Source organism: Poecilia reticulata, linkage group LG3, assembly GCF_000633615.1.
Source record: "Poecilia reticulata strain Guanapo linkage group LG3, Guppy_female_1.0+MT, whole genome shotgun sequence".
Lineage (NCBI taxonomy): Eukaryota > Metazoa > Chordata > Actinopteri > Cyprinodontiformes > Poeciliidae > Poecilia > Poecilia reticulata.
The window spans coordinates 18,229,535-18,243,659 of NC_024333.1; the positions used below are offsets into that span (position 1 = coordinate 18,229,535).

At 38.5% G+C, this 14,125-nt stretch overlaps 1 protein-coding gene across 2 annotated transcripts in view; it reads right to left on the minus strand.

Annotated features, from left to right (window-relative positions):
- The window catches only part of galnt18b (UDP-N-acetyl-alpha-D-galactosamine:polypeptide N-acetylgalactosaminyltransferase 18b), a 98,828-nt gene that overhangs the window by 37,303 nt on the left and 47,400 nt on the right, over positions 1-14,125 (minus strand). The window contains exons 1-2 of one of the 2 annotated variants that reach the window (XM_008405290.2): positions 13,273-13,903; positions 10,684-10,850 (exon numbers count right to left, since the gene is read on the minus strand). In XM_008405290.2, coding sequence (XP_008403512.1) covers positions 10,684-10,850; positions 13,273-13,340 — 235 coding nt within the window. In that variant the 5' untranslated portion in view covers positions 13,341-13,903. Of the gene's footprint in view, positions 1-10,683; positions 10,851-13,272; positions 13,904-14,125 lie in introns of those variants that run through there. The other variant, XM_008405288.2, reaches the window with a different exon arrangement.

Here is a 14,125-nt window from a genome sequence, read left to right on the forward strand (position 1 = left end):
ACTATCCGACGGACCCTCCTCTCCAGGACCCTTGAATAGACCTTACCAGGGAGGCTTAAGAGTGTGACCCCCCTGTAATTGGAGCACAMCCTCCGGTCCCCCTTTTTAAAYAGGGGGACCACCACCCCAGTCTGCCAATCCAGGAGAACTGCCCCCGATGTCCATGCAATATTGCAGAGTCGCGTGAGCCAACACAACCCTGCAACATCTAGAGCCTTAAGGAACTCCGGGCGGATCTCATCCACCCCCGGGGCCCTGCCACCGAGGAGCTTTTTGACCACCTCGGCGACCTCGTCCCCAGAGATTGGAGAGCCCAACCCAGAATCCCCCAGGCTCAGCTTCCTCAACAGAAGGCAATGTCCCGAGTTGAGGTCAGCAGCACGCCATCCCCACTATAAACAGTGTTGGTGCTGCACTGCTTTCCCCTCCTGAGACGCCGGATGGTGGRCCAGAATCGCCTCGAAGCCGTATGGAAGTCTTTCTCCATGGCCTCTCCAAACTCCTCCCACGCCCAAGTTTTTGCCTCAGCGACAACCCGAGCTGCATGCCGTTTCGCCCGCCGGTACCCATCAGCTGCTTCTGGAGTCCCACAGGCCAAAAAGGCCCGATAGGACTCCTTCTTCAGCTTGACAGCATTCCTCACCGAAGGTGTCCACCAATGGGTTCGAGGGTTGCCGCCACAACAGGCACCAACAACCTTGCGGCCACTGCTCCGATAGGCCTCCTCGGCAATGGAGGTACGGAACATGGTCCACTCAGACTCAATGTCCCCCACCTCACCCGGGAATAGTATGTGCATATTAGGATCAAGGGTGTAGGATTTAGTGTTCTCCTGTGTACCGCCATAACAAAATTAATTTCTTTTTCAATATTTGAGCATGAACAGACCATCTTAAAATTAATATTTCAATGTTTTATGAATGATTCCACATCATTTGCTCTATTCATAAAAAAGTATGGCACAACTTCGGTTTCATTATCATTTTTTAGGATCCGGCACCCCAAGATGAGACATCTTCATCTCACAATGCACATAATGAAATTACTTTAGTGTTATTCTAGAGTCTCTGCTATGATATTTAAGTTTTACTTGTGTTGATTCTGAAGCACTGATGCATGGATGCCATGCATAAAGGGCAGTAAGTATTCTGCATTACTTTTTTTGTTCTTTAGCAAAGCGCAAAAACATCAATAACAACCAGGCTTATCTGGTGACCTGACTGTATGCTTCAGTGTCAAATAAGTAAGTGTTTCTCAATAGCATCATGTCATCCTGTGCCATTAAAAGAAAGGAATATAGTGTGAGTGCAAGGTTCTCTGATGGTCCTAGTATATTGTCTTCTAATAACTAATGGGATAGACTCTACAGGTGTTGCATTACAATTTTACAAGTTAGAAAACCGATTATGCCTGTGTCTAGACTTAGCTGGGTAAATTAATAAACATGTTTACTGATTTTAAGAAGGAATGATTCATGGATAAATAGCAGAGACATTAGGTTGTTTTTCTCTTTTCTGTGCCTGCTGGTTCTCAGCAGGGGTAGGTATTTTCTCCAACAGACAAAAAGTAACTTGCAGCAGCATATTTTTTACCCTTTCTGTTTTTCTAATGTGCACAGCATGAAACAGGTAGCTATCGTATTTGTTCATTATGGGGTGGTCAGGTCTGTGTTCTCATAGACTTAATCAACCAGCGGTACGCTGTACCAACTCATGTTTTACAACACTTATCAGAAAAATTAGCTTCTGAAGTCATTTACCTTGGTCTTCTAAAATTAGCTGAAGGACGCTGCAGAGACTTGCGTGAAAAGACTGCTGCAACAGATTTAATAACTTTTATTTCATCAATAATTAAGATATCCTAATGCGTTGGGAATTGAAAAAGAAGAGTGATGTGGCGTTATGCCTCATAACAAATCACAATAAAGCACACACCATTACGCCAGCAATGGCTGATGGCTACCGCTCATCAATCTTTCAGGATTGATATCCTGCTGAAGCTCCGCCGGAGTTACACTGAAGTTGCACAAAAAGCAAGCGAGTTTTCAAGCATAGCTGTGCAGTCATGAAATAAATCCAGCAGCTTATGATTGTAAATCTAGCTGAAATGTCATCTCAGAAAATAATGAGCAAAGTTAATGGTGAGTGAAAAAAATGAACATGTTATTTTGGTCAGATTGGTCTAGCCTTAAGTCATACATATCAGAGTAACAAACCACATCAATACTGATTTAGATTCTTGCAAAATATAGAAAGATGGGGATATTTTAATTATAATATCCATGTTTTGTAATATAATTTACAACCATTTTATAATTGTACGATGATGCTCATGGAAGTCTAACCTGAAACATGATTTTTATTTTCATAAAATGAACACTGCATTCATGCATGTTCCTCTGCAAGCATCATCTATCACCATTAGAGCATTTCTTCTCGCACAGCAGATGGCAGATCGGCATGGTTACAGGTCTCACACTTGCTTTTTAGTTTGAGCTGGAACACTTGCTTGGCAGCTTCTCAGTACCTAAGTCCACCACAGCAAAATTTGTGTCTGAAACATCCAGCAGGTACTGGCTCTTCCTCGGCAATCAAACCCACGGCCCACTGGCAGTTTGTTAAAAAACAGCGTGAGTGAAGCTCCAGCCTGAAGATTGGCTTTGCTAGTTTTGGCTGATATCACCCCAGCTTTTTGAACCCTCCAGCTTTCATTAGCTGGTTTGGGAACAACATCGTGTAAGATATCCAACAGTGACTGGAACTTCTCTGCACACCTTAGGCTGCTGAATAAATCCACATTAGATTACTGCTCTCACAGCAAAGCACAATGCTGAAACGGAAAGCGAGTTTCAGGTTCTTCCTGGCAGACAAAACAATGCATTAAGGAAACAAAAAATTTTAACATTTTGAACAGGACTAACATAAAATTAATATTATCACCTATTTCATCACAGATCAGTCTATTTTTAAGTGTGATAAATTGACAAAGTGAAAGTGTTAATTAAGTGCCATCAATCTCACTGTCTCCTTTTTAATTTCTCAAAAAAAAAAAGGCTGATTAAAAAAGCTGAAATAACTTAAAACATGCATTGGAAGCAGTGGCTGCCTTTCAATCTGCTCTGGTCTCTGATCTACCTTATCTGGTGCAGAAACATGGCACTGAAGCAAACAGGAGCCACACCATCTGGAGGTATAAAATTTTAATTCCAATATGATGCAACATGTACTAGTCCTTAAACCTGGTGTGATTCCATTCATATTTTATTGTAATATAAAATAACAATTGAACCTCAATGCTTCAATGAAAGGTGTGAAGTCAGTTACTTGATGCAGTATAGCAAAATTCTAATCTTTAAAAAAAAAACTGATTTTAAACAGTTTAAGTAAAAAAAAATATCCTCAAAAGCATACTTAGAACAATTTAAATATCATAGCACTACATATGGATGTCACATAATGTTTTACTGAGGTTATTCAGTGTGAAAACAAAAATTTAAGTTACTGTTATTATTCAACTTTTTCAACCAATTTCAACCTGATGGCTTGTGAAACAAAATACTACAAAATCTGCTGGTAGTTTTGGTAAGTCAGCATCACATTACATGAAAAGTTCAAGAAAAATTGATAAATCTTTATTTAAAAAAAAAACAAAAAAAACTTTAGGATTTAAAATTAAAAAATTATAATAAATTTAATAATATTTGACAGAAACTGGGTGTAAATCAGAAATTGTTCCCACTATTCAATAAACCTCTGTGGTGTTCCGTCCTGCAACTGTTTCTTCTCTATTAGGGGTCAGGGAAGAACAAATCTCCTGGAGCTGTGAGGATCGCTCACAGCTGAGTCACCAACACTGGCAAGAAACTAAGACATCACTGACTGATCAGAGTGTCTATCCTCATTTACACTCTCAATGTGTACAAAGGTCTTGGTAAATTATAAGATATAAAGTAATTTCACCTCCAACAGTTGATATGTTTATTTTTATTATTTACTCTATATCAGTGTTTCTGAACCTTTTTTGGCCCAGCGCCCCCCTAGCCCTTATTCAGGTCCCTCACCGCCCCCCACCAAAGAATTTGCAGGCTACTTTGCACTGACCATTATTTTATCATTAATATTACTATCACTATTGTAGATGTTTTGATTTGTATGCTTTGTATTTATTATCAAAAATAATTTCCCAGAGAACAAAAAAGTCATGGGAATAGAAATTATTTTCACAGGTGTCTACAAAAAATGCAATGCACATTCAACTTAAAATTGGTAGGCCTAAGCAGCCAATAAGAGTGGAAAACATATTCTTATTCTGTGCCATTTCATAGTTGTTAAATATTCCACAAAATGACCAGATAAAAGATGTTCAACATGCCCGTTTAAACTTTAAACTATTTGCAAAACGACTGAGCTCTGCAACATTAAAACATGGATAGAACTGTAACTACATTAATCATAGCTCTTCTTCTCGTAAGTGTTTGTCAGTTTCTGGTGGTGCAACTCTGTGCTGCCTTCAGGAGAATGGGACATCAGAGTATCATCCATAAAACTTCACCCACTTGGCATTTATTGTGMAAACCAGAGCTTTCAGTGGAAAAACAAAAGTTCCAGGTYCTTTTAATGCCATACAAATATGAGACAGAAACATGGATTATATCTTTATATATACCTGTCTATTGATTCATAGATTAATAGTTTTACTGGACAGAAATTACAAAGAACAAATCTTTCTTTGGGAAGAAAGCATGATGATGAGGCATCATCATGCTTTGGGAAGCATGATGCCATGATGCTTCCCAAAGCATCATGGCTTCCCATGGCTCATGATGAGCCAACATGAATAACACTCATGATGAGCCATGGGAAGCCATGATGCTTTGGGAAGCATCATGGCTCCCCATGATGAGGCATCATGACGATGAGGCATCCCATGATGAGGGAAGCCTCATGACATTAATACTGACATGAAAAATAATATTGAAGAAATAAATATATCAAATCTAATTAAAAACATAAATAAGTGATCAGTTCTTTACTGTTATGTAAGATATATTTATTCTCAGTACTAGATATGGTTTCAACAAACCCATGACATTTCAACAATATTATTTTACCTTTTATCTGGAAATAGTGTCTGTTTATTCTTGCCATACAGTCTCTGTATTAAGTATTGCTCGAAAGGTCTTGCCATACCAGTTTATTCCTCTGTATTTACTTTAGTTTCTTAGTTTATTCTTGCATTTTCTTCTTCATTCATTTCCATTTAGTTTCATTTGATTAGTATTATCCTCTCTTGGTTTATTGCTACATCCACTTAAGTTTCTTTCCTGTTGCTAGATTTATTTTATCGTTTATTGACCATCAGTAATCTACTCATCACCTGCTGCGCCGCCTAATCGTCATGTGTTTCACATCATGTGTTGATTTTTTCACTGTTCAGCGTCGGATTCTCTGTTTTTATGCCATAATTCACATCTAGTTCGTCGCTCCGTTTTATGTCCCGCTTCTCCTCTTTCAGAATTTTGCGGAATGTGCGCGTCTTTTTTGTTTTTAAGCCCCTATGGTGCAGGGTGGTCGGGAAACGTATCGATGGGGAAAAGGCAGACTGACATAAACCTTTTAAAACAACGGAAACAATTTCTGCATTCTGATTATTGAAATTTAAAAGTGCTGTGTTGTTCTATCACCCCCGTTTCATCCCGGACCACTTACAGCACCGGTGTTAACGCTATAAAATGAACGCTCTCTATCGTGGTATCACCCATGGAGGGATTTCTTTATTTAAATGGGTTCATTTTTCAGAGGGATACACAGTGAGGGTATCGTGATTTTAGCTACCAGTAGCAGGAGAAAGGAGCTGCGCCAAGAAGCTAACAGAAGCTAACAAACACTGAATAGAAGAAGAGCTGCCATCGATACAGTTGCAGCCAAGCATGGTTTAATGTTACACAATACAGTTTTACCAAGTTGCTCAAAGTCTAAACTGGCATTGTTGTGCATTTAAGGTGTAAAGTTTACCTTCGACTATCACCCCCCAAAAGGCATCCCAGCGCCCCCCTTTTGTAAAAATGTCCGCCAGCGCCCCCTGCCGTCCTCTGAACGCCCCCTGGGGGGCGGTACCGCCCACGTTGAGAACCGTTACTCTATATGGTGTAAACATTTAACTCTAAAATTTTCTTTACTCTACTATAGAGCTTACTACTATACTACTACTATACTACTTACTATAAGCCGCACCTAAAAAGGTTAAAAAACACGTACACATATAAGCCGCACCACGCTATAAGCCGCTGGTATCTCCACTGTTCTCAGTTTTTCAATCTACTATTAAGGATGCAGCCCTGCATCTCCAACGCCGAACCATGGATTCGTTCATGCCGAGTTTACCTGCAGTGGCTCTATTTCCCTCCTGTACTGCCAGATCGATAGCCCTCAACTTAAAAGCTGCATCATATTAACTTTTTCGTGTGGTTTCCATGATGAGGGAAAACATTTCTCCGTTGTGCCTGCTGCTAAAATGTGCTTGTTCCAAATAAAAATTAGCACTTTCTTCTTTGATTTCCAATTTTGACTTCCAATGATTCACTTCCTGCTAAAGCGCCCCCTGGTGGTTGAAGAAAAATCCACCAGAAAAGCCGCACCGGGTTACATGGTTCAAAGCGTGGGGAAAAAGTAGCGGCTTATAGTCCAAAAAATACGGTAGTTGACCACTTGAAAGACAACTTGGTAATAAATGTAACAAGCTCAGGTTGTTCTGCATCGCTACAGATTCTGCAGAAACATTTTTCATATTTTTCATTTATTTGAGGAGATTTTCTCTGAGTCTTTTACATGTAACTTTAAAGATGGAATCATTGTCTTCTGTACAAATCATTTAATAGGTGAGCCCCCTTCTTCAGTTTCTTCCAAATTTGACAGGGAGTTCACCAGTCGGGAGTTTTCAAGTCACAGCTTGGGACACTATCCAATTACAAAAGAATCAGCTGGGTCAATTTGCCATTTTCTCCCTTGATGGCTATGTATGTTCTCCTGCATGCTAATGTCTTCTGGAATTGAACTGTGACAACGCCAGGTGACTAATGTGAACAAGCAGGTGGCTGAGAGGTTAGGTGTGAACCCCTTCAAGAATCTCAGCAGAGTCAGGGGTCAACAGCCTGACGACATTTAAAGCTCAGTCTTGGTTGAAATGATAGCACCAGGCCTATCGGACGCAGTGTGACAGAGTGCTCAAACAAACAGAGTGAAATGCCATCAGCAAAATGTCGCAGTGTCACTTGGGACTCTGAAGAAGCTGAAGACGACAACTCTCCAGCTCGCGGTTATGTAATGAAATATGAATGTTCATTGCTCGTGATGTGGTAATCTGTCTGTGCCGGAAACTTTTAGGTTTTCACATTTACATTTTTTAATAGACATCTTAAACTTTCTGGTCAATAATAGCCTGAGGGAGCATGACCATACTTATTCCAGAGTGTTAAATTAACAAAATTGATTTAAATTCAGTTTCAGGAGCCTCCAGGACATGCCACATTTTGGTCGATTGACTTTGGCAAACAGTTTTTCCCACGTTGATAATCTAATTCCTTGTTGAAAGCAGCAGAGCCAATTAAAAGGCATAAAACTTATAAATGACTTTGGCACTCAGTCATTACCGTTTTTAAGATTGGCTTTTTGCCGTTATAATATAGTCCTGTAGAGCAAACTACCAGCTCCACCATCCATATATAACTACAGGTTGATTTTTTTCCCCTATCCATAGTACACCTATAACCTGTCTTCTCAGGATACACTGAGTATGTTTCTAAGTCAACAATCCTTACAAGACATGCAGTGAATGCAGATGAAAGAATTAGGCTTAGAAATGAAGACAAGGCTCATTGCAAACACCTCATCACCTTGCTGGATTGTTGCGTGCCCCTGGGCAAATTTCCTGGCTGTGCAGCTAATTAGTGTTATTCATCCATCGGCTCAACCCAGCGAACACGGCCCCCTAATTAACATTAAGAGAGCCTGGAGACCATCAGAGGAGCAAGGGACATCATAGATTTCTCTAAACATGTAAATGCTGATTTCTGAATTACCAAGGTGTTCCTGAATTTGCATTCTCCCCTCTGGATATTTTACATACATGAATGGTTAATATCAAGTGATTTCAACAGGAAATTTCATTTTTAGATGACAAAATGTATTTTGACTTTGAATATGAGGCTAGTGTCATCTCTTGGGAGACATTCGGACCATCAGCTGCTTGAGAAGTTTTTCCAACTAGAAGCTATCACTTGAGACAATTGAGTCAATGGAAGTACTCCTGCACAAAACTTTTCAGTTATTTATTTTTATATAAAAATGTTTAGTGTATTGAACAAAGGTATTTCATTATGAAAAATAAATCCAAAATATTTGGAGCTGTAATTGCAGCAAAAGTTAGTTCAAACTACCAAAACAGAGGGCAGAATACATTTTAGATTTTTATTGGGTAAACAAAAAGTTGACTACCATTAATCTTTTTTTTTTACAGTTTGAGCTGGACTATCTAAAAAAACACAAATATAAAGTGACGTTTTTAGGTGGAAAGTGACAAAAGTTCAAGGATTCTCTCAATACATTCACAAGATTTTGCATACCTGGTTCAGAGCAGATTTATTGTTTAATGGACATTTGTGCTAAAACATGCCAGTATTTTGACAGAGTGTCACAGGAAGTTCGAGAAAAGTTGGCAAAGAGCACTGCACTATTTTGTTGCCACAATCAAAAATGTGCAAACACAAACTTTTTTTGGTTTAAACTTTGAGACAGCAAGTTGCTCTTTATGTGCTTCAACTTTATAAAGTTTTTTCCAAACTTCTGTGGAGAGCTCACTAGTGTCAGTCATCATAACACCACTGTCATCCTTCAACAGCTCATCTCCTGGGAGATTTCAGAGCGAGACATCAATTACATGTGAGACACATGCTTGTCTTTGTTGGCATCAGGGATTATTGTGAGGAGGGAAGGACTAAGGTGCAGACCCACATCAGAAATTGACAGACTAAACCTAAAAGAACTTCAATGTTGACTTACTCTGCACAACCAGCCAATATCCTCGTAAAAAAACCATAAGCAAGGTAAAAAGAAAATCACCAAATACAAAAAAATATATAATAAACAACACAACCTTACTGTTGCCACTAAATGTTTGTTAATTACTGATTTGACTGTAGATCCTAGTTCAAATATTGTTAACTAAAATCAAAACAAGCAAGCACACACTAAAATACATATCAATTCATGTGTTTCCATCTTGTTTTAACTTAATAATAAAATACAGAAAACGCACTGACCATAAAAAATGTGTTGCAGGTTTCTTTCAAAGTAGCAGAAGATGAGGAATTACAAGAATATTGTCATATATGCATCAAAGTACAGGTCATGAACATGTTTTGATTCTTGTTGAACTCAAATGAAGAGTCACATCCAAACATGTGCTGTTTGTTGATGTGTTTTGCAGACTGAAAAAATAATTTATGACACATTTAAGGATTAGAAACCCAGCCTCATCAGAATTTCCCATCTTTGACGTACTGTTAACCAAACACATTCAGGGAATAGCTGAACTATTTCAATCACTCACCAATTAATCAGTGATTTCTAATCATGTGACAAAGCCAGACATGCACAATATATTGAATCATAATCATCATAGCAAAATCAATATCACCAAGATCAAAAAACTAATGTGCTTTGAATTTCCACACTACATTCCAATATTACATCTGTCAGATTGGGTGCTCTAAAACATCTTTGATTTTCACCATATGAATAGTTTTGAGGTTGAAAGGCAAAATTGTAAATATTAACTATGGAACGGAGACAAAGAAAAAATGTGGAATAGTCATAATTGATATCATCACAAAATTCAGCAACAGTCTCATAACTTCATGTTTTTCTAATACTGTAAAAACTAGCCCAAGATGTCCTTAGTTCCTGTTGTCAAACATTAATCATAGGTACATTTATGATTCAGGTTCTGTTAAGGTCTGTACCATTTTATGTGGTTTATCTTTGTTAAAACTTTTTATGAAAGGTAATAACATGTAACTTTAACAGTAAAGTAAATTAACAATATTTTATTATATCTAATAAAAAAAATTATGGTTCTGAGAGAGATTCTTAGTGTATTGTTAAAGATTTATTGTATTTAAAACAAAACAGTTTTCTTAGCTTAGACTTGCCTATATTTTACTTATTTAAAAAAAAAAGCATTTTAGTCCTTTAAAATGTGTGGCAAACCACTATAATACATTTTTGTGTAGAGTGTATTGGCTTCTTATCACTAAACCCACAGAACTCAAAAGCTTTGAGTCCGAGTGCACAGTGTAAACTTACACAACAGTGAATGCACTGATATGTATGCTATTTATCAGATGTTAATCTCAGTTGCTTTGGAAGTATGTGCAGGTTTAGTAACTGTGTATAAACAGGTTGTTATCATACAGCAGCGTCTAAAAAAACAAGTACTGAAGAATTCAGAGTATCTTCTCTATGACAGAATGGTGCACACTGCTTCCACGTGCTGATAAAGCCGAAGCTGCAAAGTGTCTGTCACACCTGCATTTTCAACTCAGCGAAAGCTTTAAAAAATAACTTTAAAGACGGGGCTTTGCTGTCAGCTGTGAGGTGTTTGGTGGAGTGAGATTTTTTTCTTTACCGTTATTGCTGTTGTCGTCCACTAGGATAATCTCTTTAAGAAGGTGGGAGGGTGTCCTGTTGATGGCAGAGTGGATGGATCGCAGGATGACTGACAAGGCTTCATTCACAAATATGAACACAATGCTCACTTGAGGAAGGTTCAGAGGATAAGTGATGTTTCTGCACCTAAGGAAGACAGATAAAAGTCCTGGTAAGTGAAGCCACAGATACTCAAAGAAACAAAAAAAAAACCCACTTTGTAAATAAAATTATATTATCATGATTTATATCACAGTAAACAAGTTCATTTGGTTAAGGAATTATATTTATTATTTTCTATACAACACAGAATTTGCTAGTAGGAAGCAGTATTTAAAAAAAAAAAATGTCTACGCATATAGTATCATTTTATAGCAAATGTGTGACAGAGGAGCGTGTCACGAGCTGGGACGTAGCCCCACAGTAAAGTCCGTGCCAACATGCAACTACGCGCACACAAATATGCGCACCCGACAGAACTTACTTTTTGGCGTGGTTCGTCGTGGGGGCACACGCTGTGTTCCTGCCACAGTTGCCATACCCACCCTAGCTTGTAATTTTCAGTGTCAAACATTTTACCGGTTCCAATATAAAAGCAAAGCTATTCCGGATTACTGCGCGCCAGGGGAGGGAGTCGCGTGATGACGTAATGGCGTCATCAGGATGTTGTATGCATTGAGTATTGCTGTTGAAGACACGTGGCCCGAATGAGACGCGAAATTCAGATGGAGGTCTGGAAGTGGGTTTTTCCGGTTCAAAACAAAGCAGAATGGATCACAACCAGACCGCTAATGCCATAAATAGGTTGAAACAAACGAGGCATCTCAAAAAAATACGTGTATATTTAGGATATAATCCGTATTATCTCGGTAAAAAATTCTTATCATATAATCTTGAGGATTTACCTGGCATCGAAGTGATCCACATAACTAACAAGATACATCTGGAGCTGCAAAGTTTATATTATACGACGAGCCAGAAGAAAGTTTTCATTAGCCTGGGGAATACAATTATTTAGTTTCAGGTTGGGTGAAATATTTAGGATCAAAAGAAGCATTAAATGGCTGTGGACTTGTTTCTGCTGGGTGAGTAGTGAGTAGTGAGTTGTGCTATTTTAAGTAATTGATCTACAATAACAATGCTAACAACGAACTAACCCATGTTATTTAATGAGCTTGGATCTCCTGGTAAATAATTGATTTATCTTCTGTAAACCCAAATTCATGCTGGACTTGTATGTTAATGTTGAGTCGTCATATGATGCTGGATTCAGGTCCAATGTAGGTCAACCATTCAGCAGCGATCTACAGAAACCCCAAGTTCATGTCTGGTCAATGAGACTCTCAAAGTCAATGATTGAGTCAATGATTTCTCAAACAGGCCTGAAAGAATCAAGGTAACATTCCAGGTATGTTTGTGATGAAGGAATAACATTATTATATCTCAAAGCTCAAAAAATATATTTTGCATAACGCCTCTCCCCTTTAAGCTATTATCATATAACTAATTTAGAATTATGTTAAATAAATGGATCTGTATGGGTAGAAACAAATATTTATACTGAGGTCTGGAGTGAAATCAGCTCTCTTATAAAAATGTATGACAAAGTGTTCATATTTTTTATGTTTTCCATCCATCCATCAATACACTTTTTCATTTTTAATTGGAAATATATACATAATATTTGTGCAAAAACCTTCCTTATAGCTGTAAGCGACAGGAGTAGTAGTATGTTTAAATCCTGTAACAATGTCTTGGGATGAGCTTTTCGTTTAAATGTAGAGAATGAATTGTGTAATTGGGATATCTAATTCATTGCCATCTAGTGTGTTAAATGTCACACTGCTGTTCATGAATCTCCTCTGCTCCCTGTTGGATTCACAGTGTTATGACTGGGGCACTTAAAATGTGAAACAAGGATTCAAACTATGTATGATTAACGTCTCCACCTGCAACAGTTTTGTATGTGCAGAGACAGTATTAATGGGGATAAATGGTCTATGGGGAGTTCAGCACAGTGACGACAATGCCCTGAAGATCCTTGAGCCATGTAAACATCCATATGAGGACATAATGTAACCTGCTCCTGTAAGAGTTGTGGCGAAAACTGGGTCACAGTCACTATGTTGCGGTATCAACAGTTTTTACTTCGTATAAACGTGATGCTTTAAGCCTAGTATTAAATCAAAAGTAAAATTTCAACTGTAGGGACGTTCTTCAGGGATAAGGGAATTCTGCAGAGTCTATTTAATAAAAAACCTTAATTTCCACCAAAGGATAGGGTCTAAACGAAACACCAGGGACTTTAATCCTTTTATAGCTAGAAGCTCCAATAGCTTTTTGTTTTTCTTATTATGGCTGTACTTAAGCCTCCTGTTATATCTCAGGTCAATTTGTAACCATAATGAGCATTAAAATGAGTTATTTTACATAGTTGCAATCCTCCATACATCTATTTAGTACAGAGATGCTGTTTGGGTCAATTTGACCTGGCAGTCAAATTAATGTATAAAAAGGGTCATAAGTGCTTAATACACACAAATGCACACCTTTTCCCTTGTCTCTTTACCTCACTAGTAAATTGCGAGAAGGCAGGTGTTGTGAAGGTTTCTGGTCCCATGGGCAAACTTGATCCATGTTACGTGGAATCTCAGCAGAGGAAAGGGTAAGCACATAAATATTCTCTGCATGCTAGTCCTGCAACATTACACACTGCATGATATAGTTTTCATACTTTCAAGAAAGAACCAGCAGAAATAAAAAGGTGACAGCCCTAGAGGTGCTGGGACTTATCTTCACTCTCATGGCAGTGAGATGCAGAAGGATGTGTCTGAAGTGTGAGCAGCCATCAGCATTGAGGTCAACTCTAAGTCTGATTATTCTGATTATGAAACAAATGATGAAAATATTAGTCATGTTCCTCCAAGCAAAATATCTGTCAAATGGTGAAATGCAGTGGTTTTGACCTCCAAGAGAACTGCAGAAAATATAATAGACAGTATCACTAGTATGGCAGTAACTGTCATGAGGCGGTGGTTTACGGTGAGTGAGATGACGCTTAGGCCCAGGTTGTGATGGAAAATGATGAATTTAATGACAAGGATCAACAACAAGGAACAACGGGGAAACAGCACGAGGAAAACTGGCAGCACGGAGACAGGTGACATCAATGAGCATTCAATTGACAAGGACCCGACGAAGAACACAGACAACAGGGGAGACTAAATACACACGGGGCAATCACGGGAACGAGACACACCTGGGAGACAATCAACGGGGAAAGACGCAGAGACAGGACTAACAGGGAACAGGATCACACAGAAACTCAAAAATAAACACATAGAAACACGGATCATGACAGTAACTTGCGTTAAAAACATCAACTTTTGAGCTACACTTCCCCAATTCAATGCAAAAAAGTA